We start from the raw sequence: 23,865 nt of genomic DNA, 5'->3' as shown, positions 1-23,865 counted from the left end.
TAACTATACAGAACAAATTGATGGTTACCAGAGAGGAGATGGGTGGGGGGATGGGTGAAATAGGTGAAGGGGATTAAGAGTTCACTTATGGTGGCTTCAAATACTAATCAACCAAGTTAAAAATCAATTTCTAGGATACACTTTATGAACCATGAGAGACTACGGACTCTGAAAAACAAACTGAGGGTTCTAGAGGGGAGGTGGGTGGGGGGATGCGTTAGCCTGGTGATGGGTATTAAAGAGGGCACATTCTGCATGGAGCCCTGGGTGTTATGCACAAACAATGAATCATGGAACACTACATCAAGAACTAATGATGTGATGTATGGTGATTAACATAACATGATAATAATAAAAAAATAAATGAAGGACTTCAAATCAAAATCACAATTTGGGGGCGCCTGGGTGGCTCAGTCAGTTAAACATCTGCCTTCCGCTCAGGTCATGATCCCAGGGTCCTGGGATCGAGCCCTGCATCGGGCTCCCTGCTCAGCGGGGAGTCTACTTATCCCTCTCCCTCTGCCTCTCCCTCTGCCACCTCGGGCTCTCTCTCGCTCTCACTCTCTCTCTCTCAAATAAATCTTAAAAAAAATCACAATTTGGTACCACTTTATACCCACTAAGATGCCTATTAAAAAGGAAAATAGTAAGTGCTGACAGAAATATGGAAAAATTGTAACCCCCATACATTGCTGGTGGGAATGTAAACTGATGCAGCTGCTGGGAAACAGTTTGGCAGTACCAGAAAACATTAACCATAGAATTCACATATGAACCAGCAATTCCATTCCTAGGTATACACCCCAAATAAATGAAAACAGGGACTCTAATAAGTACATGTACAGGGATGTTCACAGCAGTATTATTCACAGAAGCCAAAGGGCGAAAACAGCCCAAATGTACATCAACGAATAAATGGATAAACAAATGTGTTATACATGCATACAATGGAAATATTTTTCATCCGTAAGAGAATGAAGTATTGATACCTGAAATGGCATGAATGAATCTTGAAAACATTACACTAAGTGAAAGAAGCCAGACACAAAATCACAGACTGTATGATTCAATTTACATGAAATATCTAGAATAGGTAAATCTATAAAACAAAATACAGATTAGTGGTTACCAGGGGCAACAGGGAAGAGAGAATGGGAAGCAACTACTCAGTGGGTACAGGGTTTCCTTTTAGGGTGATGAAATGTTTTGAAATTAGATAAAGGTAGTAGCTGCACAACATTATGCATGTACTAAGTGACCCTAAATTGTGCATTTTAAAATGGCTAATTTTATGTTATGTGAATTTCACCTCATTTGAAAAAACAACACTGGGTAGAAAAAGGAAATGTGTATACTTCAAATGGGCCAGAGACTTTGCATATATTATTAAAATTTGTGTTTATAATTTTGTAAATCAAATATTATCTCCATTTTACATATAAAGAAATAGAGGCTCAGTGTGATAAGTAACATCTTTTAAAAAAAGATTTTATTTGTTTATCTGAGAGAGAGAGAGAGAAAGCGCACAAGCAGGGGGAGAGGCAGAGATAGAGCTGAGCAGGGAGCCCGATGCGGGACTCGATCCCAGGACCCCGAGGCCATGACCTGAGCCAAAGGCAGACGCTTAACCAACAGAGCCACCCAGGCACCCTAAATAAATAAAATCTTAAAAAAATAAAAAAAATTAAAAATAAAATGAGATTCAAATTCAGGACTGTCTCACCAAAAAGCCCATGCTCTTTGCTGAAACTGAATACTATTTTTAATTAGTGAGGGGAAATAATGAAAGGACATGTCTTTCAATTAAAATATTTTCTTCTATAAACTTAGCAAAACAAAATGCAGAATTAAATAGTTGGGTAAACATTTCTTCAGGTTTATATTTGAGGGAGCTTATGTGTAAACCACAAATAAAAATATCTAAAGTACTACTAGAAATAAATTATCAACACGCCCTTAATAATCCAATGTTTAGGGGCTTTCCCTTTTTTCAATTCTCTTGGCTAAATAAACCCTTAAGAAAAAAAAAACTGCATCAAATATTGGAGGAGTACCTTCTTTACTCTAAATTTTCTTGTGAATTTTCTCAAAATCAAACATTTATAATGTAAACACATTTTATGTCTATTATTTACTAGAATAACAGTAAGAATACTTAAGTAGATAGGACCAAACCAATACAATTCTGTATACACAGAACAGAATACAACATATGCTTCTGAAGACATCCTCAGCTGGTCTCAGTGGCTACTGGCAATTAAGTAACATTTCTGATTTTTTAATTAAAATATTCTGAGGTTTATATACTGAAATATTAGCAGATGGCAAGAATACAAGCAATTTTTAGATTTTACTCTTATCACTTATCTTTGTTTTCTAAATGTTCTACAATACCAATTTTGTCATTAAAATATAAAATGCCCCAACAAAGATAAACCTAGCCACTTTTTTTTTTTAAGATTTTTTATTTTTTTATATGAGAGACAGAGAGCATGAGAGGGAAGAGGGTCAGAGGGAGAAGCAGACTCCCTGCTGAGCAGGGAGCCAGATGCGGGACTCGATCCCCGGACTCCAGGATCGTGACCTGAGCCGAAGGCAGTCGCTTAACCAACTGAGCCACCCAGGCGCCCAAACGTAGCCACTTTTTTGAATAACAGAACAAATCATATCCCCAAAGAAAACAATTATTCAACATAAGCATTATAATATTTTATTTTGATAAAAAGCCATACAACTTGTAGAGGCATACATGAATCCACTAAAGGTAACAGTAGAGACACCCATGCAGGCTCACTGGCAGGCATACTGGCAGTGATCTTTAGAATCTGCACCTGTCTCCAGCAGTTTCAGAATTAAAGAGCAGATACCCTCAGTAGCACAGGCTGACTCAGCAGAATGTAATTGTAAAAGCATCTCTATTGCCCAAGCAGTTGACCAATAGAAACACGTGGTCTGTACTTCCATTCATAGTAGCAGGTGTACTCTTGGTCTTGGTCAGACACCTCCCACAGGTATTTGCTTATCACTCTTCCTTTTATCGTTAAAGACCTCTAAGATACTTTTTCACTTTTCTCACTTTTCCTACCGTGCCCAAAACAAGTATAAGAGTTCTTTTTGAGACCCTCCCCGCCATTTCATTTTAAAAGTTTATTTGTTTTACAACTAATCATTACATGGAAAAAGGATGGCAAACAATGGAAAAGTTAAAACGGAAAACAAGGTCTCCAATTTTTAGTGGTAGCTGTCCCCAGTTTTTATGGAAATGGCACCTGTCTTTTCATATTTTAACCCTTGTTGGACCTATTCTAACTTGAATGTTCTGCCCAATTCCTTGCTCATTTACTAAAAAGAGATGGTTTAGTTGGCATGGTTGGCGTCCAATAGTGTGAACAAGTCCAGCCCTGTTGCCTTGGCTCCTCCATTGTCCTTCCTGAGTTTCGTTGATGACCCAAGTAGGTTTCCCTCTCAAAACCAAGAGCCACAGTTTGACAATATTAAAAATGCTTTAAACGTACAATAAGAGGTAATTCCCACGTATAAAAAATAAACCATTTACTCACAAAAGTAGAGATCTCATTTAGAAGAGCTTGTTTTGGGGGTCTGACAGAGCATCCCCATTTGGGAAATGCTGCTATGTCTTTTCTAGGAGGTTTTAAAAATTACATCTGGATAACTAAACCAAAACCAATATACTGAAAGGCTTTTGTAGCTTTGATTTGCTCTCGTCTCCCCCATTTCAATACAGGGCTTGGAGATCTAAGACAAACAGATTCAAAAAGAGAGAAGAAACTCTTCATACACCTTATAAAATATATCTTAACCTGCATAGACTATTCGATCTTAAGGTTACTGAAAACTTATAAAAATGCTACTGGGAAAAATATCCCAAATGCAATTAAAAGGTTAAAGGATAGCTCACTAACTTAAACAAAATACAAAAGTTTAGTTAAAGCTACTTACCTCTGTACCTAAATGACACTGCCTTTTTTCTTGGCATACATGCTAAATTAAAATGAAATCTAATTTGGTGGAATTTATAAGGTTTTCCTAACCTGTTATATAATTATATAAGTATTCAGTCTAGAAAGGAAATTAAAAAAAAAGGCAAGCAGCAGCTAGAAATCACAATTAAAATTTAGAAGGGTTTTAAGAGTGTTCTTTTAACAATACTTGCTGATCACAGATGCTTTGTAAACCGCTCCCTTCAGCTTCATGGGGGTGCTTCCCATGGAGACCATTATATTTCACAATTGCTACTCCTATCTATCTGCTCACTTCAAAAGAAACCAAGATTTTGGTTACAATGACATTAAAGAAGATGACAATTTCCAAAACCTGTAATATTTTCAGAAGAAAGTTCACATGAAAAGAAGTCACTTCAGCTGTTTTAGGCCAATTCATAACTCCTTTAACAATTCTGAGCTTTTAAAAGCCACTCAATTTTTAAATCATAGCATCTTTTTTCTTACCAAATGACTTCTCTAGAGTGACTTCCGTTATGCTGTTAAAAAAAATCATAGCAGTCACTGCTATAATTTCCACAAAACATATTAAATGTATTGACACAATATTTAATTAGTAAAATGTTACCTGCATTTCTGTATCATAAAAATACTTCTAAAAAGTCTCATATAACACTAATGAAAAATAGTGTCATATTCCTCAAGGCTATAGAAAAATATTTGACAATGCTCTTCATCACAGACTGGAGATTTAAATCGTCAATTTTGACTTACAATAGGGTTGTCCCTTTTTATTTTAAACCATTTTTATGGTAGAAATAACTAAAGACTAACTTTTCTCTTTGTACCATATAACAGTTTTTAGAAATGACTGATCAAATAATAGTACCAACAATTTCAATAATTAATATTCAGAACAAAAAAGAATTTTTTTGAGATAACAGAAATGATTGGGATATTTAGTATACAAAAGCTAACAAAGCAGAAAGTGAATTTCTTTAACCATACTTCAACTACAATATAAAGAAACTTTTGGGGTAATTCCTACCTTTAGAAATATTCCAGAGAAACAAGTTGTTGCTAGATTTACCATTAAGGTGACTTAGGTTCCACTTGATAGCCTTTCTCCTTTACCAGAAATAAAAGTGCCTCTCTGGAGGAAGCGAGTTAACAACAAAGCCCATGTTGCCAGAGCAAGCCTGGATTTCTAGCAAATGGGGATGAAGCTATTTGCATTTGCTGGTTTAAGGGGAGGAGGCAAAGGAGGAGGGCCTAAGAAGACTGTTAAAGTAATTCGCATATTGTCTATGGGCTGTATGGACAGTGATCATCAGTCACCTACTCAAACTTCCTTCAGTCCTGCCTTCAGAGAACTAAAGGTTACCCTGGGTCAGAGAATCTGGAAAGAAATGAGAAGACATGCAAAATCTAACTGCTAACCCATTGCATCTATAGACAAAGTTATCCCCGTTGGACCATATGTCCTAAAACCAAGACATTTCAAAAGTCTCAAAAGAACTTGTTAAAATATATCACAGAATAGAAAAAAGAAAGAAGCTCCAGGCTCTGCTTGCAATTATTGCAGTATTTAGCTGAAATACTCAAAACAGAGAAAGGACATTTGTTGGGGTTTTTTTTCCCAAGATACTTCTTTGCATCACAATAGCCATCTCATTTGCACAAGCAAAACATTTGTTCCAAGCTGTTAATACGTAAAAGAAAATATCAGCTGTTTTAAATTTCATGGCTTTTGAGTGAATAATTTGGGTGATAGCATTTCTATTTCCTTTATACCAAACAAGAAGAATACTAAATTAAGTATAATAGTCTGTATTTTACCATAAGCTACACTAAGGGCAAAAATCTAAACAAATGCTTAAGTGTTCATTCAGAAGCTTTCTGGTGGGACTGACACACCTTGAACTTTTTACAGCCTTAGTTATATGTATCTCTGTTTCTTTTGACCCACTATAACATAAAGGAAAAATGCTGCTTCATGTGGTTTTTACTAAACATACACAGTCCTATAAAAAGAGGAAAAAAGTTGGTAAAGATACATCCTAAAAACTATAAAATCTTTAATTTTAAAACTTAGAGAAAAGTGAAGCCCAAGTTACAGAAACCACATACAACTCTATGCACATCTGCACAAAAAGCAAAAGCAGCCATAATTTCTTGTTTTGTTTCTTAAAAAAAATGAGAATGAGGTGGGGGTGGGGAAGAGAGCACTTGTTTGCTCAATGGAAGCTTTGAAATGCTTCTCAAAAGACTAACTTTGAAACGGTTCAATTGGAAAATGCTACATGGGAAGGGCTTTACAAAATAAGATCACTATATAAAATGACTAGTTCCATTTTTTAAAACGATCAAAAGTTTAGATTTTAAAACCCACACTCCTAAATGTTTTTTACACTCCTAAAATTTTAATCAAAAAATCCCTAAACCATATATATACACACCACGTACACACCACGTACATACACACACCCCCCTCACAAAATAAACCAGCATTCAAAGCAGCAGCTAACAGTGCCCAAGATAATCACATTTAAAATCTGTTCAACACATTTTACTTTAATCTTAAGAAGAAAGTTCCTATTCATACAATTTATGTCTGAATTACCAACAAAGAAAATCTAATATGCCAGTTCTATCAAATATCATCAAAAGTGTTTTACAAAGTTGTGAAAGAAATGCCATGTTACCACTGAGTCCCACCTAGAAATTAAAGCTTTTTCTGTGAGAGTTGGGGGGGGGGGGCAGGAAACCCAATAGTTAAAGGATTTTATCAAGAAATGAGTTAAGATAGTCACTGATAGGCCACAGTACCACTAGACAGGAATGCTTCCTGATTCTAGGTTTTTCCCTCCTCCACAGTTCCCTCTGGACCAGAGGAATTCCTCTAAACCCTTGCAACTTTATACTCAAAGCATCTGGAAGTTTGCTGCCCTCCTTCCTGGGCTGTATGGTCACAGCTGCTTAAAAAATTAGGCTATAAGATGACACTTCACACCAGTGTAGGTCATTAATTTATAATCAATAATGCATAAATCTGAAGCTAAGTTAAATAAAACTAATTCACTAATGTTTTAGAAATTATGTAAGTTCAAAGTTTAATATTCATAGTTAACTTTAAAAGTATTTAAGTGCCTCTAAAGCCAGGTAGAATGGTTTACAACATAGCAATTTATATTTAAAAAAAAAACAACTTTGAATTTCCCACAATATGAGAAAAAAGTTAATATTAGGGCAAATTTTTATAAGAATCCTCTGCTTCTGGGAATGCCTGGGTGGCTCAGTCGGTTAATAGGCTGCCTTTGGCTCAGGTCATGATCTCAGGGTCCTGGGATAGAGCCCCACAGGGAGCCCACAGGGAGCCGGCTTCTCTCTCTCCCTCTGCACCCCCCACCCACGTGCTCTCTCAAATAAATAAAATCTTAAAAAAAAAAAAGAATCTTCCGCTTCTGAGTATTTCCAATTTCTCAAGACTAGACACCTACATTTACTGTGTTTATAAATAAAATAGTAACCTATTTGTTTAGAAGCTTTCCTAAACAAAGGAAAAATTTAACTATTAAATAAAAAAAAATCACACATTGCCTTTAAAATACTGGTAGTTCCAGTTCTGATTCTAAGTTGCTGGATTTCAGGTCTTGCTCTTTCATGTATTAAATATGTGGACTTTAATGAGATGACTGGCTATAAATCCTATAACTATATGTGCCAGAGACAAAAGAAGGGCAATGTGAGAATAAATCAATAGTTTAAAGAACATTCTTAAATTTCTATTATTTTTTTCAGAGAGAACCAAGATATAAAATACAAAGAAGGTGGGGAACAAGTTGAAACAGAAAACAGCAAGATCAGATAAATTATTCAAGAAGAAAAAATCTACAATGGGCCTTATTTTAGTTTACTTGACTCAGCCTTCTTTAAGTTGTCAAGAACATAGTAGCACACATACTTCTTTCCTCTTTCTCACCAGATACCCTGTACAGGTCTCCAGAATAAATCTGATGAGCAGTGACAGCACCAACCAGAGGTGAAGGGCTTTGAAAGATTGTAGGGTCATAACAAGGGCCAAGAAAGGAAAACTTAAATAAACAAGAGAAAAAAAAGCCACATAGCTTGCTGAATTTTCTACCCAAGGTATGTTTCCCAGTGGATTCTTCTACCAATGATAAGCATGAAAAGAACTTGGCTGTTTCTGATTATAGAAGTGTTTACACAGGGAGAAAAAAAAATTCGTTAGTCTAAGTTTTAAAGTATATTAAACTTTACTACTATTCTTGAAAAAAAAAAAGCCAGTAAAGCTTAAATAAGTAGTTTTTTTAATGTAAAGTCAAATCAAGTGGCATTCATGGATGCCTCATTACATTTCTTTAAGAAACTATGAAAGTTAATTATCTTTAGTCATTAGGTATTTTAAAAAGCTTTAAGTGTTATATCTTAAAAAAATGTTGGAAAAGCAGTTATATAAAGATTGAAAACCAAACATTTCCAGTGTAAGAAATATTCAAAATGAACAAAAACAATACAGATTTTTAAAAATTTATGAAATTCAATTATTTGTGTGCCTTTTAAAATTATTTAGCTAAGACCCTTACTTTAGACCCTTAAATTATTTAATATTCAAGTCAATAAAATTAGTATTTCTGCACATTTTTAATGACCATAAATAGTGCTCGCTTCGGCAGCACATATATTAATGACCATAAATAACATTAAAAAGCAAATGACTGAGAAAAAAGTTTTTACTTTTATGACACCACACACCATACACAAAAATAAACCCAAAATGGATTAAAGACCTAAATGTGAGACCTGAAACCATAAAAATCCCAGAGGGGTGCACAGGCAGTAATTTCTTTAGCAACATCTTTCTAGATATGTCTCATGAGGCAAGGGAAATAAAAGCAAAAAAAACCTATTGAGACTACATCAAAATAAAAAGCTTCTACATAACAAAGGAAACAATCAACAAAACTAAAAGACAACCTACAGAATGGAAGAAGGTATTTGCAAATGACATATTCAATATAGGGTTAGTATCCAAAATATATAAAGAACTGATACCACTCAACACCCCCAAAAAACAAATAATCCAATTAAAAAATGGGCAGAAGATATGAACAGGCATTTCTCCAAAGAAGACATACAGATGGCCAACAGACACATGAAAAGATGCTCAATACCACTTATTATCAGGGAAATGCAAATCAAAACCACAATGAGATATCACCACACACCTGTCAGAATGGCTAAATCAAAAACACAAGAGACAAGAAGAGTTGGTAAGGATGTGGAGAAAAAGGAACCGTTGTGCACTGTTGGTGGGAATGCAAACTGGTGTAGCCACTCTGGAAGACAGTATGGAGGTTCCTCAAAAAGTTAAAAATAGAACTACCGCATGATCTAGTAACCGCACTACTGAGTACTTGCCCCAAAAATACAAACACACTAACTCAAAAGGATACATGCACTTTATGTTTATTGCAGCATTATTTACAATAACCAGATTATGGAAGCAAACCAAGTATCCACTAACAGATAAATGGATAAAGATGTGGTGTATACACACACACACACACACACACACACACACACACACACACACACACACACACAGGAATATTATTCAGTCATAAAAAAAGAATGAAATCTTGCCATTTACAACAACATGGATGGAGCTAGAGAGTAATGCTAAGTGAAATAAGTCAGAGAAAGACAAATACCATATGATTCACTCATATGTGGATTTAAGGAATAAAACAAATGAGCAAAGGAAAGAGAGACAAACCAAGAAACAGACTCTTAACTATAGAGAACAAACTGATGGTTACCAGAGGGAATGGGTGAAATAGGTGAAGAGGATTAAGAGTACACTTATAATGCGGGCGCCTGGGTGGCTCAGTCAATTAAGCATCTGACTTTGGCTCAGATCGTGACCTCAGCGTCCTGGGGTCAAGTCCTGCATCAGGCTCCTCACTCAGTGGGAAGTCTGCTTATCCCTCTCCCTCTGCCCCTCCCCCCTCATGCTCTGTTTCTCTCTCAAATAAAATCTTTAAAATAAAAAAATAATTTTAAAAAAAGTACACTTACCATGATAAGCACTAAATAATGTATGGAATTGTTGGATCACTATATTATACACCTGAAACCAATATAACACTTTATATTAACTATACTGGAATTTGAAAAAAACAAATGACTAAGTTTTTACTTTTTTTTTACTTTTTTGACATTTATTGCTATGTGTAATAAATGAAGCACTCAAATCAACACAAAAGGTAACAATAAGAAAAAAGTGGGAAAAGGGAATTAGCAGGAAAATTATAAAGGGATATTAATGGCCACGGTATATGGAAAAAAAAATCCAACCTCACTAATAATTTAAGAAATGAAAATTTTAAAAACATTTTTTTAAAGATTTATTTGTCAGAGAGAAAGCGCGCGTGCACAAGCCGGGGGTGCAGCAGGCAGAGGGAGAAGCAGGCTCCCCGCAGAGCAAGGAGCCCAATGTGGACTTGATACCAGGACCCTGGGATCATGACCTGAGCCAAAGGCAGATGCTTGACCAACTGAGCCACCCAGGTGTCCCTTAAAAACATTTTTTTAATTAACAGAAATAATAAGATAATGCCCAAAGTTGACCAGAGAAGGAAAAAACCACTTTCACTCTCCTCTAAGGGGAATGGAAATGGGTATTACTTTCTGAAAGACAATTTGTCAGCCGTAGAAACATATCCCCTAACCCAGCAAACTTATTCTATGGAACTAATTAGAGATATGCAAAGATATATTCATCATATCATCTATGTCAAACAAAATAGAAGTTTGGCTAAATTATGGTACAGCCATGTAATGTAATACAACACAGAAATATAATTTTGTAGGGATATATTTTACATGGGAACACAATCACAATGTATTATGAAAAAGTAAGAAACCAGAATATGCAGAATAATCCCTTTTCAAAATAAAATTATTAATTATTTTAAAGTACAAATGTAACCTACAGCATGTTCTTGTTTAAAAAAAAAAAAAGCCACAGGGACACCTGGGTGGCTCAGTCGTTAAGCGTCTGCCTTTGGCTCAGGTCATAATCCCAGGGTCCTGGGATCGAGCCCCGCATCGGGCTCCTTGCTCAGCGAGGAGCCTGTTTCTCCCTCTGCCTGCCATTTCCCCTGCTTGTGCTTGCTTTCTCTCTCTCGTTCTCTCTCTCTCTCTCTGGCAAATAAATAATAGAATCTTAAAAAAATAAATTAATTAAAAATTTAAAATTAAAAAAAAACGCCACAGATAAAAGCAAAAGTTCCCTTTACCACTCAACACCCCTTCCCAGATATAATTACTACTAAAGATTTGATATATAGCCTTTCAGATCTTCTCTATGTATGAATATACATACATCTATAGTTACACATAGAAATACATTGTTTTGACTTAATAGTATTACACTCTATGTATTTTGAGGGGTTGCTTTTTTCACTTAACACATCTTGGAAAGCTTTCATAGTAAGCAGGAATCCTCTCATTCTTCTAAATCGTTTTATATTACTCTAAAGAATAACTATACCACAACTTATTTCAACATTTCTCTTTTGATTTGGCCACATGTGTTCTAAAGCTATACGTATAAGACAAAAAGAAGAAAAAGCAGTACAAAGCCAAGTACAGATCAAACTATTTGTCATGGTTATCTCTGCATGCTTTCCTGAATTTTCTGCTTTGAGCATTTATTACTTTTTCTATTAGAGAAAAACATATTAAAATAATGAAAAATAATTTTAAAGCATTATGATTTTAGAATATATCACATTACATCTAAGAAAGGGTATTTTTATATTATAGCTGTCATTTAATGAATGATTATTGGCTAAAGTAAATGTTTTCTCTACTCAAAGAGTATTTCACCTTGTATAATAAGTACAGCAATAACCCTATTAATCTATGTAATGAATAAGCAATGCTTGGAAAAAAGTAAAAATGAATCATTTATGAAATATCTTCGGGTGAGTATCAACTAACAATCTTTAACCATACTTTTCCCAGAATTCCCAGAATGACTAAAAGAAGTTCTCTAAAACAGAGAGGAAATGATTATAAAAGGAATCTGAAAATCAGGAAGAACTGAAATGGCAAAAATGTGGGTAAATACTTCTCCCGAATTTTCTAATTATGTTTAACAGTTGAACAAAAACTATAACACTGTCTAATTCATTCTCAATGAATGTAAATATTTACGAAAATATTATGAATGATGGAGGGTAAAGGGATATAAATTGAAGTAAGGTTTCTAAATTTCACTTTAACTTGTGAAATGTCTAGTGGGGTAAAGGACAGAGGAAGCGGATCTCAGAAAGTACCCATGAAACCACATTTTTAAAAAAATGCCCTGCATCTATTTATTCAGCTCTCTAAATCTGCCTTTTCAAAGTAGTCTAGTAACCACGCTTTTACTTAAGACCACTAATGAGCTCTCCTCTCAACGCTTATGCTGTACTATCTTTCATCTCCTGTTGTTAGGGAAACCAACCTAGTAACTCTCCTACATTTACGTATACTTTTTCTCTTGATTTCTATCTTCTACTCATCCCTTATTTTTGTGTTTCTCAAAGTCTGGGGCTCAAACCATGTGCAATGGAAACACCAGAGCCCCACTCCAGACCTATTGATTCAGAACCCCTGGGTATGAGCTCCAGGGCATCAGCTTTTGAAAAGGTCCCCCCTCCCCGCCAGGTGATTCAAGTGTGAGAATTGTTTTAAATATTCACCCACCAGGTTCCGTCCTTGGTCCTTTTCTACTTCTACCTGTTACACATGCAAAATTAAAGCCACAACCAAAACTTCCCCCACTTACTGCTATCAATTGGATGTGTAAGCTGCCTACCATCCACCCCTCCCCCAGACAGCACCTATAATCCTACCTGACACACAGAATATTTATTTGAATGAGCACGATGGCTCTCAAACCTGCTTCGTCAACTAAGACCTATCTCTTCTGGGCTCCATACCTGCAAGTGCAGCTATCCAATGGACATGTTCACCTGGTATCTTAAAGTTACCCTGAATTAGTTAGGATTAAGTTCAGCTAACAGTAACAGAAAAACCTAAAAGAATAGTGGTTTATATAACACAGAAGTTTATTTCTCTCAAATAACAGTCTGGAACAGGCCAGTATGAAAATTCTGCTCCACAAAATTCTCAGGGATTTTGGCTCATTTCTGCTTTTCACTCCACTATGCCTAGAATATGGTCCCCATTTCATGATTCAAGATGGAACTCCACCCAAAACAAGCACATAACTAGCATCAGGATAGAAGCAGGAAGAAGGAAGACAGAAAGGTACATTCATCTCTAATATACTTCCTATAAGTAGAACATACTAGCTCTACTTTTATCCCATTGACCAGGACTTAGTCTCATGGCCATATATAACTGTAGGGAGGCTGTAAATACAGTCTTCATGGTAGGCAGCTGAATTGTGTTACTAAGAAAAAAAGGGATACCAGATAGTGTAGAACAACAGCATTCTTGGTCATGCATTCCAAAGTCACCATGTTCCAAACTGAACTACCTCATTTTCAGGGTAAACTGTGTGATTTTATACCTTTGTGAAGTGTCCACCCTACCTTTATCTCTATTCTGCCTGGCAAACTCCTTCTCTCTTAATACTCCCATCATGTGTCTTTCTGTTAAGCATTCCTTTACCCAACCGCTTTTCCCTCCAGCCTAAACAAACTGGATGTCTTTAGGCCACTTTCATATCTAGCACACGTCTCTATTTTTGCACCGCTGATTCTGTATACATACATATTTTTTTTTAAAAGTCTATTCTTCCATTTATCCCTCTAACTCCTTGAGGGCAGAGACTGCCTTAGTATCATACACACAGAGATCTGGAGCATATTAAATTTTACAAAAATCGGCCATTAATATCTACTTCCTAGAATTATAGCAGCAGGGAACTAGTAAAATACGTCCCTAATAAAAAGGACATCGCGGTATGTAGTATTGTAATATAATGGGATGTGTTAAAGTCCCAAATCAAAAAAGATTCTACCAGCAGTTACAAGAATATGGCTGTATGCTTTTATCTAGCCACTGCTCTCATCCTACACACATTACTTACATATTTTCTACACTCATCTTTTTTTCTGGTATAAATTTTAGTTGGATAAATTTTAAGTATGTTTACATTTGATTCTACTAATAAGTTTATATTTAACTTAAGCCAATAATAAGGTTCTATGCTTAGATCCCACTTAAATTTCAGCAGTTATTCCATCACAGAAGACCGAGTTAGGCATGTGTAAGCTCTTGGAAGACACCTAAGGAACCACAATATTTTGGTGATTTTTTTCTGAAAGAAAATATCTAGACGATCATAGAATTCAACTTAGGAAGCACAGCATTACAACTGATAAACACCTGACTATAATAACATGTTAATCTATGATGGTTTCCACAGTCTAAAATTTTCACTGACACAGGTGCCTGGGTGGCTCAGTCGGTTGAATGTCCTACTCTTGACTTCAGCTCAGGTCATGGTCTCAGGGTTATGAAATCGAGTCCCATGTTGGGCTCAGCGGGGAGTCTGCTTGAGATTCTCTCCCTCAGCCCCTTCCCCAACTCATGCACACGTTCTCTCTCTCTCTCTCAAATAAATAAATCTTTTTTAAAAATAAAGTAAAATTTTCACTGACAGGGAGATTTTACTTAAGACTATCAAACTATCAATTTAACTTGAAAAAACTGACCACAATTGTGCAAAATACATATAACAGTTGTTATGCCTTACCATTTAAAAACTACCTTTGAGATATAAACAATGGAATACTATGTATAATTTTAAATTGAATATCAACTATAAAGACAGCTAAGCACCCCAAAATGCTTTCAGTAACAAGGCTTCAATGGTCCAAGTGTGACTTGTAGCTTGCCCATATTCTCCAATGTGGACTGTCAATTCAGATTATGATGCTGAGTTGGCCCTCAAAAATTCTAATCCTTGCCGTCTCCTACCTTCAGTTCTCTAGCCTAGGCAGTGCCCTCCCTGTTCTGTCTGCTGTTCCAGCTGAGCAATAAGTCCTAACCTCAGTGCCAATAGCAGTTAGACCTAACTTTAATAAAATAAAAGAACATGTAGTTACTTATTATCTTACCATGAGTTCCAGGTGGTTGTAATACATCTCCTGTCAGGCGACACCACCCAACTGGGAAAATATCTCGACAATCGTACTTGCACCAGTAATCAAAAGCTCCACTCCAGCCATCAAATGTGATATAAACTTCATCTCCTCTAACATCTCCAATAGTTGCAGGGCAGATCAGATAAGGGTTCTTTTTGTCTATAGCTTCAAGTTTCATTCCCACTTTAAAATTATTTAGAGGTGGCTTTGGTGGTTCCTACCAAAACATTTTTAAAAAAAGTTTTTTGTTAAGATGTAATATGAAGCATTTGTTCAACTGTATCTCACAACTTTTAGCAACCAAAAATTAAACTCCATGTTTATCAATTAAATACAGGAAGAAAACAGTTCTCAAAGGTCTCTCTGAAACTCTGCTCTACATCTCACTTACTTTGGAGCAGAGCCAAGAACCTGGATGGAAACAAAACCAGACTGATAGTAATTCATTCATTCATCTAAGAAATATGTGTTATATAGTATGTACCAGAAACTTAGGATTAATTAGTGAACAAAAAATAACAAAGATCCCGGCTCTGGTGGAGCTTACCTTCTAGTGGTGGGTGGTAGTAGTGGTTGGGTGTGGGTAGGGGAAAAAGAGAGAAGCAATCAACAAGAAATTTTAAAAGAGGGAATCAAACAAACCTAATAAATGTATAAATTATAGGGTATGTTGAAAGCTGGTAAGTCCAAAGAGAATGAACAGCAGCAGATATTATCTAAAAAAAACAAAAAAAGAAACCACATCCAAGTATAAAATGCAGACACAAGAACATGAAAGTCATATAGTCTGGGGTCATTTATGATATCCAATCCAGAAACCAATATTAAAAAAGCATCCTTTAGTTATAAACATTTAAAGCATGCAAATAGCTAACAGGATTCTTAAAAGCCTAAGTACTATGTTAAAAGCAACACCTTTTCTTTCAGTTTGCTTTTTATCCTGGTAAATAGCACCATCATCAGCCCAGTCATCCAAGCCAGAAGCCTGGAAATAGTCCTAGGCCAGGGGTTATCAGCCCAACTAAACATCAAAATCACTTGGGGCCACACCCCCAAGATATTGATTTAATTGGTCTGGGGTGGGGCCCAGGCATCAGCACATTTTAATTCCCCAGGTGATCCTAATGTGCATCCAAGGCTGAGAACCACTGCGCTAGACACATCCTTTTCCCGTAACACTCACATTCAAATACCAAGACTTGCCAATTCTATCCCTTAGATTCCTAGGATAACATTAAAAGTTAACCTTCAATTATTTAGTATAAGCCAGGCACTGTTCTAAATGTTTTTCATATATTTAATTCTCACAACCCTATAACGTCAATGCAATTATTATCCCCATTTTATAGATGATAAAACTGATGCACAATTGCCTAAGAATATACCAGAAGTATCAGAGCTAGATTTTAAACGTAGGCAGACAACTCCTTGGAACATCCTACCACATTCACCTGCTTGGACAACTCCAACTGATCCATTTCAAAGCCCAGCTCTCCTGGTCTCTTTAAGGCTTCCCTGGCCAACTCCTGCCCACTCCTACACCCCCCTCAAAGGAGGTGCTCTTGCCTTCAACTGCAAAAGTACTCTTGAAATGTGTTTACTCCTCTGAGACTCAGGGATTCTCAAAAGCAGATATATCTTATTCATATTGTTATTTCCAGAAGAGTACTCAACAGCAAGATCTTTTTAAAAAAAAAAAAAATGAATTAACCAAGTAATCACCTGAAGAACAGTAAACAAGCTTTCAACTAATTCTTTCACCAAGATACAATTTAAAAACATACTGGTAGGTTGATTCCTTTTTTAAAATGCCCCCTTTAAACCCATCTCACTGTCCTGTACTTTTCCAGTGATATCCTTTATACCCTTGAAGTCTTAAAGTTCCTTAATTATTAGTCTTCAAAGTCCTTTTAATTACATAATCTTAATTTGGTTCTTAAAAAACACCCAAAAGTCAGCAGGGCAAAAGTTAGCTTGATCAAAGATCACAGTTATTTGATAAACAAGTCGCTGGTAAGAAGCAGAGTTACTGCCACTTCATGAAGGGGCTAAAGGTCAACTAATTGTTACTACATATGGAAGGAGAAAAGGGAGGTGGATTTAATAAAAGACAACTCTGGCAGGTGATAAACTTGTGCTGCACATTCACAGAATAGAGGAAATATTCAAGGCACACATAAGGTTCCTAGGACCTTACGCTATCATATAACCAAATAAGAATAAGACTTTCTGTAGCAAAGCAAACTAAATTCAAATGGCAAGACACATTTTCTGCTATAAAAACAGAATTAAGACAGGAATGAGCAAGAAAGAAAATTTTAAGATTCAAACTATAATCTAAAAAGATAACCCAAATGTAACAGTATGTCATCAATAACACTATTAGCTGATAAGTAAAAAAAAAAAATGATTATGGACAAAATGAAATTTATTCTCTAAGATTTTCATACTGTTTATTAATTCTTCTAAATTTCATGAATACTCTATCAAAGTTACTTACATCAGTATAGCCATACAAACATATATTAACAGAGCTCTGGAAGAAAACAAACATATTGATTTTTAAAAAACCAAAGGAACTGCTCCTTTTTCATAAATAAATGAAAGGGTTTTATCTCAAAACAAGCTACCTCTAGATTTAGATAACTGGCAAAATGGTTCCCTCTGCTGTCCACAAAAGGTAATGATATAAAGTAGCTTTTAAAAATATTTTTAAAGAATGTTTTAAATGTCATCATCAGTTCTTGAATGACTTCCTGAATACAAAGATATAATTTGTAGGGGTGCCTGGGTGGCCCAGTCGGTAGAGCATACAACTCCTGATCTTGGGGTACTGAGTTCAAGCCCGACGTTGGGCGGAGAGCTCACTTTAAAAAAAAAAAAAAAAAAAATATATATATATATATATATATATATATATATATAAACGCTCTTTTAACCCCTCTCCTTGCCCACCTACCTACAATATGCTTCTCCTTAAAGGCTATTTCTTCTCATATCCCACAGACTCTGAGACCAGTGTGAGCATTATCTGCATTACCCCTCTGCCTGCAATATTCTTACCCTTGTAACCTCATGGTTCCTTCTCTCCCTTTCTTCAGATCTTCACTCCAATGGCATCTTCTCAGCAAGACTTCCCTGGCCAACCTATCTAAAATGTCACCCACCCTTTTCCTTAGCAGGTACAACCATCAAACATAATATAGACTTTATTTATTTTGCGTGGTTTATTATGCATTTCCCCAGCTAGGAGGCAAGCTCCATAAGGACAGGAGCTCTTCCACTGCTTTGTTTATGGCTGTATTCCCAGAGTCTACTCCTGACCACAGACTCCTATCCTTAACTTCTACTTCCTTACTTTTAATCAACTACTTCTTTGACCTCATCAAAAATTCTAGTCCTTTAAGCTTCATTTATTTATTCACAAATATTTACAAAGTGCCTACTAATGTCAGACACTACTGAAGGCTACTGATATACATTAAGTAGCAAAATAGACAAAAATCCCCCCCTTGTGGTATTCACATGCTTAGTAAAGAGAAAGATGAGAAACACCATAACATAAGCAAAATATATTCTATGTTAAAAATGATAAGTGCTATGCAAAACAAGAAAGTAAAGCAGAGCAAGGGCGATCCAGAGAAAAATGTAAGGGAGGGGTTGTGCAAAACTTTAAATAGGGTGAGGAGCCTGGATGGTGCAGTTGGTTAAGCGGGACCAACTCTTGGTTTCAGCTTAGGTCATGAGACTGAGCCCTGTGATGGGCACCCCACCCCCTGGCACATGCATGCGCGCGAGCTCTCTTTCTCTCTAATAAAATCTTTAAAAATAATAATAAATAAATCTTAAAAAGACATACTTTATTTTTTTTAAGATTTTACTTATTTGAGAGAAAGAGAGAGAGAGAGAGGTGAGGCGTAGTGCATGAGTGGTGGGGGGAGGACAGAGAAAGGGAGAAGCAGATTCCCTGCTCAGCAGGGAGCCTGATACGGGGCGCGATTCCAGGACTCTGGGATCATGACCTGATCCGATGGCAGATGCTTAACCGACTGAGCCACCCAGGCGCCCCAAAAAGAAATACTTTAAATAGGGTAATCAGAACAAGCCTCATATGGAAGGTGACATGTGCACAGAACCCTAAAGGTGATTATTAACCACGCAGTTACCTACAGGAAGAGTATTCCAGGCAGAGAGAATAGCCAGGGCCAAGGCCCTAAAGCAGGAGATGTGTCCACATGTTCGAAGAACAAGGAAGTGAGTGTGGCTACAATTTAGTATGCAAGTGAGACAGCAGTAGGAAACAAGGTTAGAGAGAGAATGAGGGGTCATATGGAGAGCCATGGAGGCCACTATAAGGACTCTGAGTTTTACTCTGAGTAAAATGATGAGTCCCTGGACAATTTTGAGCAGAGAAGTGATATAATCTCATTTCTGTTTTAAAAGGAATATTCTGGTTACTGTGTTGACTATAAACTGTAAGGTTATAAATAAAGAGGTCAATGAGGAGGCTACTGAAGTAATCTAGGTGAGAGATAAAGGCAACTTGTACCAGCTGATAGCAAGAGAGATGTCAAGAAGTAGTTGGATTTTGAATATATTTTAAAGGTAACGCCCACAGGATTTCCTTATGGACTGGATGTAGTGTGTGAAAGAAATCATCACCAAGGTTTTTGCCCTGAGCAATTGGAATAACAGTTACCACTCCTTGAGATGGGAAAGGCTGCAGGCAGAAGTTTGAGAAGTCTATTGGACATCCAAGTGGGGATGTTGAGTGGATATTCAAGTCTGAGTTGGGAACAAAAAGTCTGAATTGGAAATACGAATTTGAAAGTCATCTGCATATAAACTGTATTTAAAGCCAGAATTACATGAGAACACCAAGGAATTAATACAGATCAGAGTTTCTCAATGTTGGCACTATTGCCATTTGGAGTCAGAACATTCTGTTGTGGGGGCTGTTCCGTGCATTGTAGGATATTTAGCAGTGTCCCTGGTCTCTACCCACTAGATGTAAGTAGCACCCCCCCCACACACACACAGCTGTGATGAACAAAAATGTCCCCATATACTGCCAAATGTCTCGTGGGGGGCAAATCGCCCCCCTTCCCGGTTGAGAACCACTGACAGAGATAAAAAAGTGAAGGGGACCAAACACTCTAACATTCTATAAAATTCTTTCACATCCAGGTTACAGAGCATCATGTCACCCAAAATCGACTTATCCCGCTGTCATTTTATTATCTCCAAACCTTAATTCAAGATCACCATGGGACACCTGGGTGGTTCAGTCAGTTAAGTGTCTGACTCTTGATTTTGGCTTAGGTCATGATCTCAGGGTCACGAGATGAAGCCCCACATCAGGCTCCACACTGAGGATGGAGTCTGCTTGAGATGGTCTCTCTCCCTCTGTCCCTCCCCCTGCTCGTGCTCTAAATAAATAAATAGATAAATAAATAAAATCTTAAAAAATAAATCACCATCCACTTTACCTATTTATACTTAGTTGCTGAACGCTGCTGGAGAAAAGTCCCACATGTTTATTACACGTAGTACCGTTTATTTAGTGTTCATCCTTAGCTAAACCCTCCAAAATATTGTCATGTGTCCCTAGGCCATTCCTTTTCCCATCTCATACAGCTGTTGTTCCATTTACCATTCATTTTAAGACAAATTTTATGTATCCTCATTATATGTTTATTATTTTGCTAACTTTCTTCTCAACCAGAGAGTAAGTTCTCTACCCCAGTGCTGAACACAGTAGACATTCAATCTATGTATGAATCCTTCCCTCCAGCCTTTGTCAGTCTCCTATTTCACAGAGTAAACTGAGGCTATCAGGAATGAACTCTATCAATATTCTGCCCCCAAAAGTACAAATTTAACTCAACCTGAGGACACTTTTCATCTGGTCATTAGTTCTTGCTAATGTAACCAATAAACTTCCTATCCACCAAATAGTCAAGAATCAGCTTTCCTCTCAACCGACCTTTATTAAGTACCTGATATAGCTACTTATACATCATAAAGGTGAGTGGGTATTTCTCAAGGTTCTAACCTTGATACTCCCCTTTTCTCCTTCTAGGTATTCTCTCTAGACTAGCTTACTCATTCTCAAGGCTTCCATCATTACCATTTAAACTAAAAACTGCCATATCCACATACCCAAGCCAAACCTTGTTTTTAAGTTCTGAACACTTTACTTCCAACAGTCTGCTAGTAGTCATCCCTCCTCAAATTTCCGTGAGGCACCTTGGCATGTCCAAAACAAAACCCATTTTCTCCCTCTATATGTATTCATCTTCCTGTATTCTCCATCCTTTCTTCATTTAACAAATAAGTATGTACCAAGACCTATGACAGACGCCAAGAATACAAAGACATTAACTGTTCAAAAGGAACTCACAGTCTAGGAAGAGACAATGAAAATAATAATATAATCCAATTCCTATAAAGATTGAGATATGCGCAAGGTGCTAAAGAAGCATAAGAATAGAAAGGGGGAATCAGGGAAGATACATTGGAGGATTTAATGCCTAACTGGAAACTTAGCGTTAACCAGAGATAACCAGCTCGAAAAAGGAACATGGTATCGACAAGCTATCAGAAGCAATTTAGAACATAAAATACAAAGCAAAGAGTGGCAGCCATAATCCAGATCACACAGCACCTTAAAGGCCATATTAACAAACTTAAACTTCATCCTGAGTGCAACTGGGAACTTCAAGAGTTTTAAGCAAGTGAATGATGTGGTTAAGGCTCCTATATCAAATATTTCTGGCCGTTGTGTGGAAGGATGAAGGTTAGAGGCAGTTGTAAGGCTAGCTGAACAGTTCAGGCAAGAGGAAAGCTTGCACAAGGGGCAGTGGTGGTAAGGTTAGAAAGAGACATGAGAAAAAATAATTAGGAAGCTAAGTGGGTGGGCCTTCCTAATTAAATGGATATTCAGAGGCCACAGTCAAGAAGGAACAGTGATTTAAGATGGCTCTTGGCAAAGTTTCAAGCTTGGCTGAAAGAGCACCCACAAATCAATGAGTAAGAACAGAAATCCAACAGAAAAACAAGCAAAGGCTATAATCAGGTAATTCACAGAAAAATAAAAGGCCATTAAACACATTTTAAAAGCTCAGTTTCACTGGTAATCAGTTCAGTGCAAATTACAGCAATGAGATACCATCCCCACCCCCAACTCCCCCAGAAAAAGATATACAAAATTTTTAAAGATCAATGATATTTGATGCCAGTGAAAGTGTAGGAATAGAAACATCTATACAATAATAGTAGAGCATAGCTTGAAACACCCTTTGGGGATGCAATTTAATAGTATATATCAACACTTAAAACACACATTCCCTTTGAACCAAAAATTCTACTTCTACAAATGTAGCCTTCACACTTATAAAGAAAGCTCTAGATTATAGATGACTTAAACAAGAATATGGACACAACCTAAACATCCATCCTTAGGGACAGATTAAACCAATTATGGTAATCCATACCACAGAATAGTACAACACGACCTAAAATACATATGAAGCAAAATGGAAAGGTTTCCAGAATATACATATTTTAAGGGTAAAAATAAATCACAGAACAATATTCACAATATATTCAAATTTATGTTTAAAAAAATAAAAGCCCATATATGTCTGTGAATGCACAGAAAAAAGTCTAGGAGAACACAAATAAAACTTCTATTTGGAGAGGAGGGTAGAAAGGAGGAAAGGATGGGACAGAAAAAAAGACACGCATTTTTTACTCTAGCTAAGTGCATATTTTGATATCCCCTCTCCAAACATGAATTACTTTCATAATTTTTAAAAATGAAAAACATAATGCGTGTGACATGTGGCATGTAACCAGCTAACAAAGCAATCTGATAATAAGTAAAATAAATCCGATGTCTTTTCTAAAGCCACAGCCCAAGCTAATAGTGTTTAATAAAGACTACTACTAAACATCTCTTTTGTTACTATTCTCACCTATGTTTTACACATTGCCCAAAGGGCCTGTGTCCCTTGCTGGGAGGTGGTAGGGCAAACCCACTTTCAGGCACTCTTGCTACTCAAAGCAGCACTAAAGAAGTTTTCTTTGCAATGCAAGAATCATATTAATTGATGTTTTACACATCCTTATGTCTTTAAGGTTCTCTAAAACCTTTTAAAACCTTAGCCAAAGCAGTCTTGAAAAAGAAGAACAAAGCTGGAAGTATCACAATCCCAGATTTCAAGATATACTATAAAGTTGTAGTAATCAAAACAGTATGGCACGGGCCAAAAATAGACACACAGATCAATGGAACAGAGTCCAGAAATAAACCCACACTTATATGGTCAACTGATTCACAACAATGGGGAAAAGACAGTCTCTTCAACAAATGGTGCTGGGAAAACTGGACAGTTACACACTAAACAACAAAACTGGACCACTTTGCTACACAAAAACAAACTTGAAATGGATTAAGAACCTAAATGTGGGGGCGCCTGGGTGGCTCAGTCGGTTAAGCATCTGCCTTCGGCTCAAGTCATGATCCCGGGGTCCCGGGATGGAGCCCCATGTCCGGCTCCCTGCTCAGCAGGAGTCTGCTTCTCCTTCTGTCCCTGATCCTGCTCGTGCGCTCTCTCGTTCTGTCTCTCAAATAAATAAAATCTTAAAAAAACAAGAAACCTAAATGTGAGACCAGAAACCATAAAATTCCTAGAAGGAAACAC

The 23,865-nt window shown here is 36.6% G+C and overlaps 1 protein-coding gene across 3 annotated transcripts in view; it reads right to left on the bottom strand.

The window, feature by feature from the left end:
• SCML2 (Scm polycomb group protein like 2) overlaps positions 1–23,865 on the bottom strand; it is a 73,594-nt gene that overhangs the window by 31,107 nt on the left and 18,622 nt on the right. For all 3 annotated transcript variants that reach the window (XM_088028507.1, XM_028122623.2, XM_088028508.1), the window contains one exon: positions 15,131–15,374. In XM_088028507.1, coding sequence (XP_087884633.1) covers positions 15,131–15,374 — 244 coding nt within the window. The remainder of the gene's footprint in view (positions 1–15,130; positions 15,375–23,865) is intronic.

This window comes from Eumetopias jubatus, unplaced genomic scaffold (genome assembly GCF_037043125.1).
Source record: "Eumetopias jubatus isolate StellerSeaLion01/CBP00866 unplaced genomic scaffold, mEumJub1_p1.0 scaffold_11, whole genome shotgun sequence".
In the NCBI taxonomy this organism is placed as follows: Eukaryota; Metazoa; Chordata; class Mammalia; order Carnivora; family Otariidae; genus Eumetopias; species Eumetopias jubatus.
The sequence above is the reverse complement of the archived record's forward strand: the minus strand, read 5'-3'. Positions and strand labels throughout refer to the sequence as shown.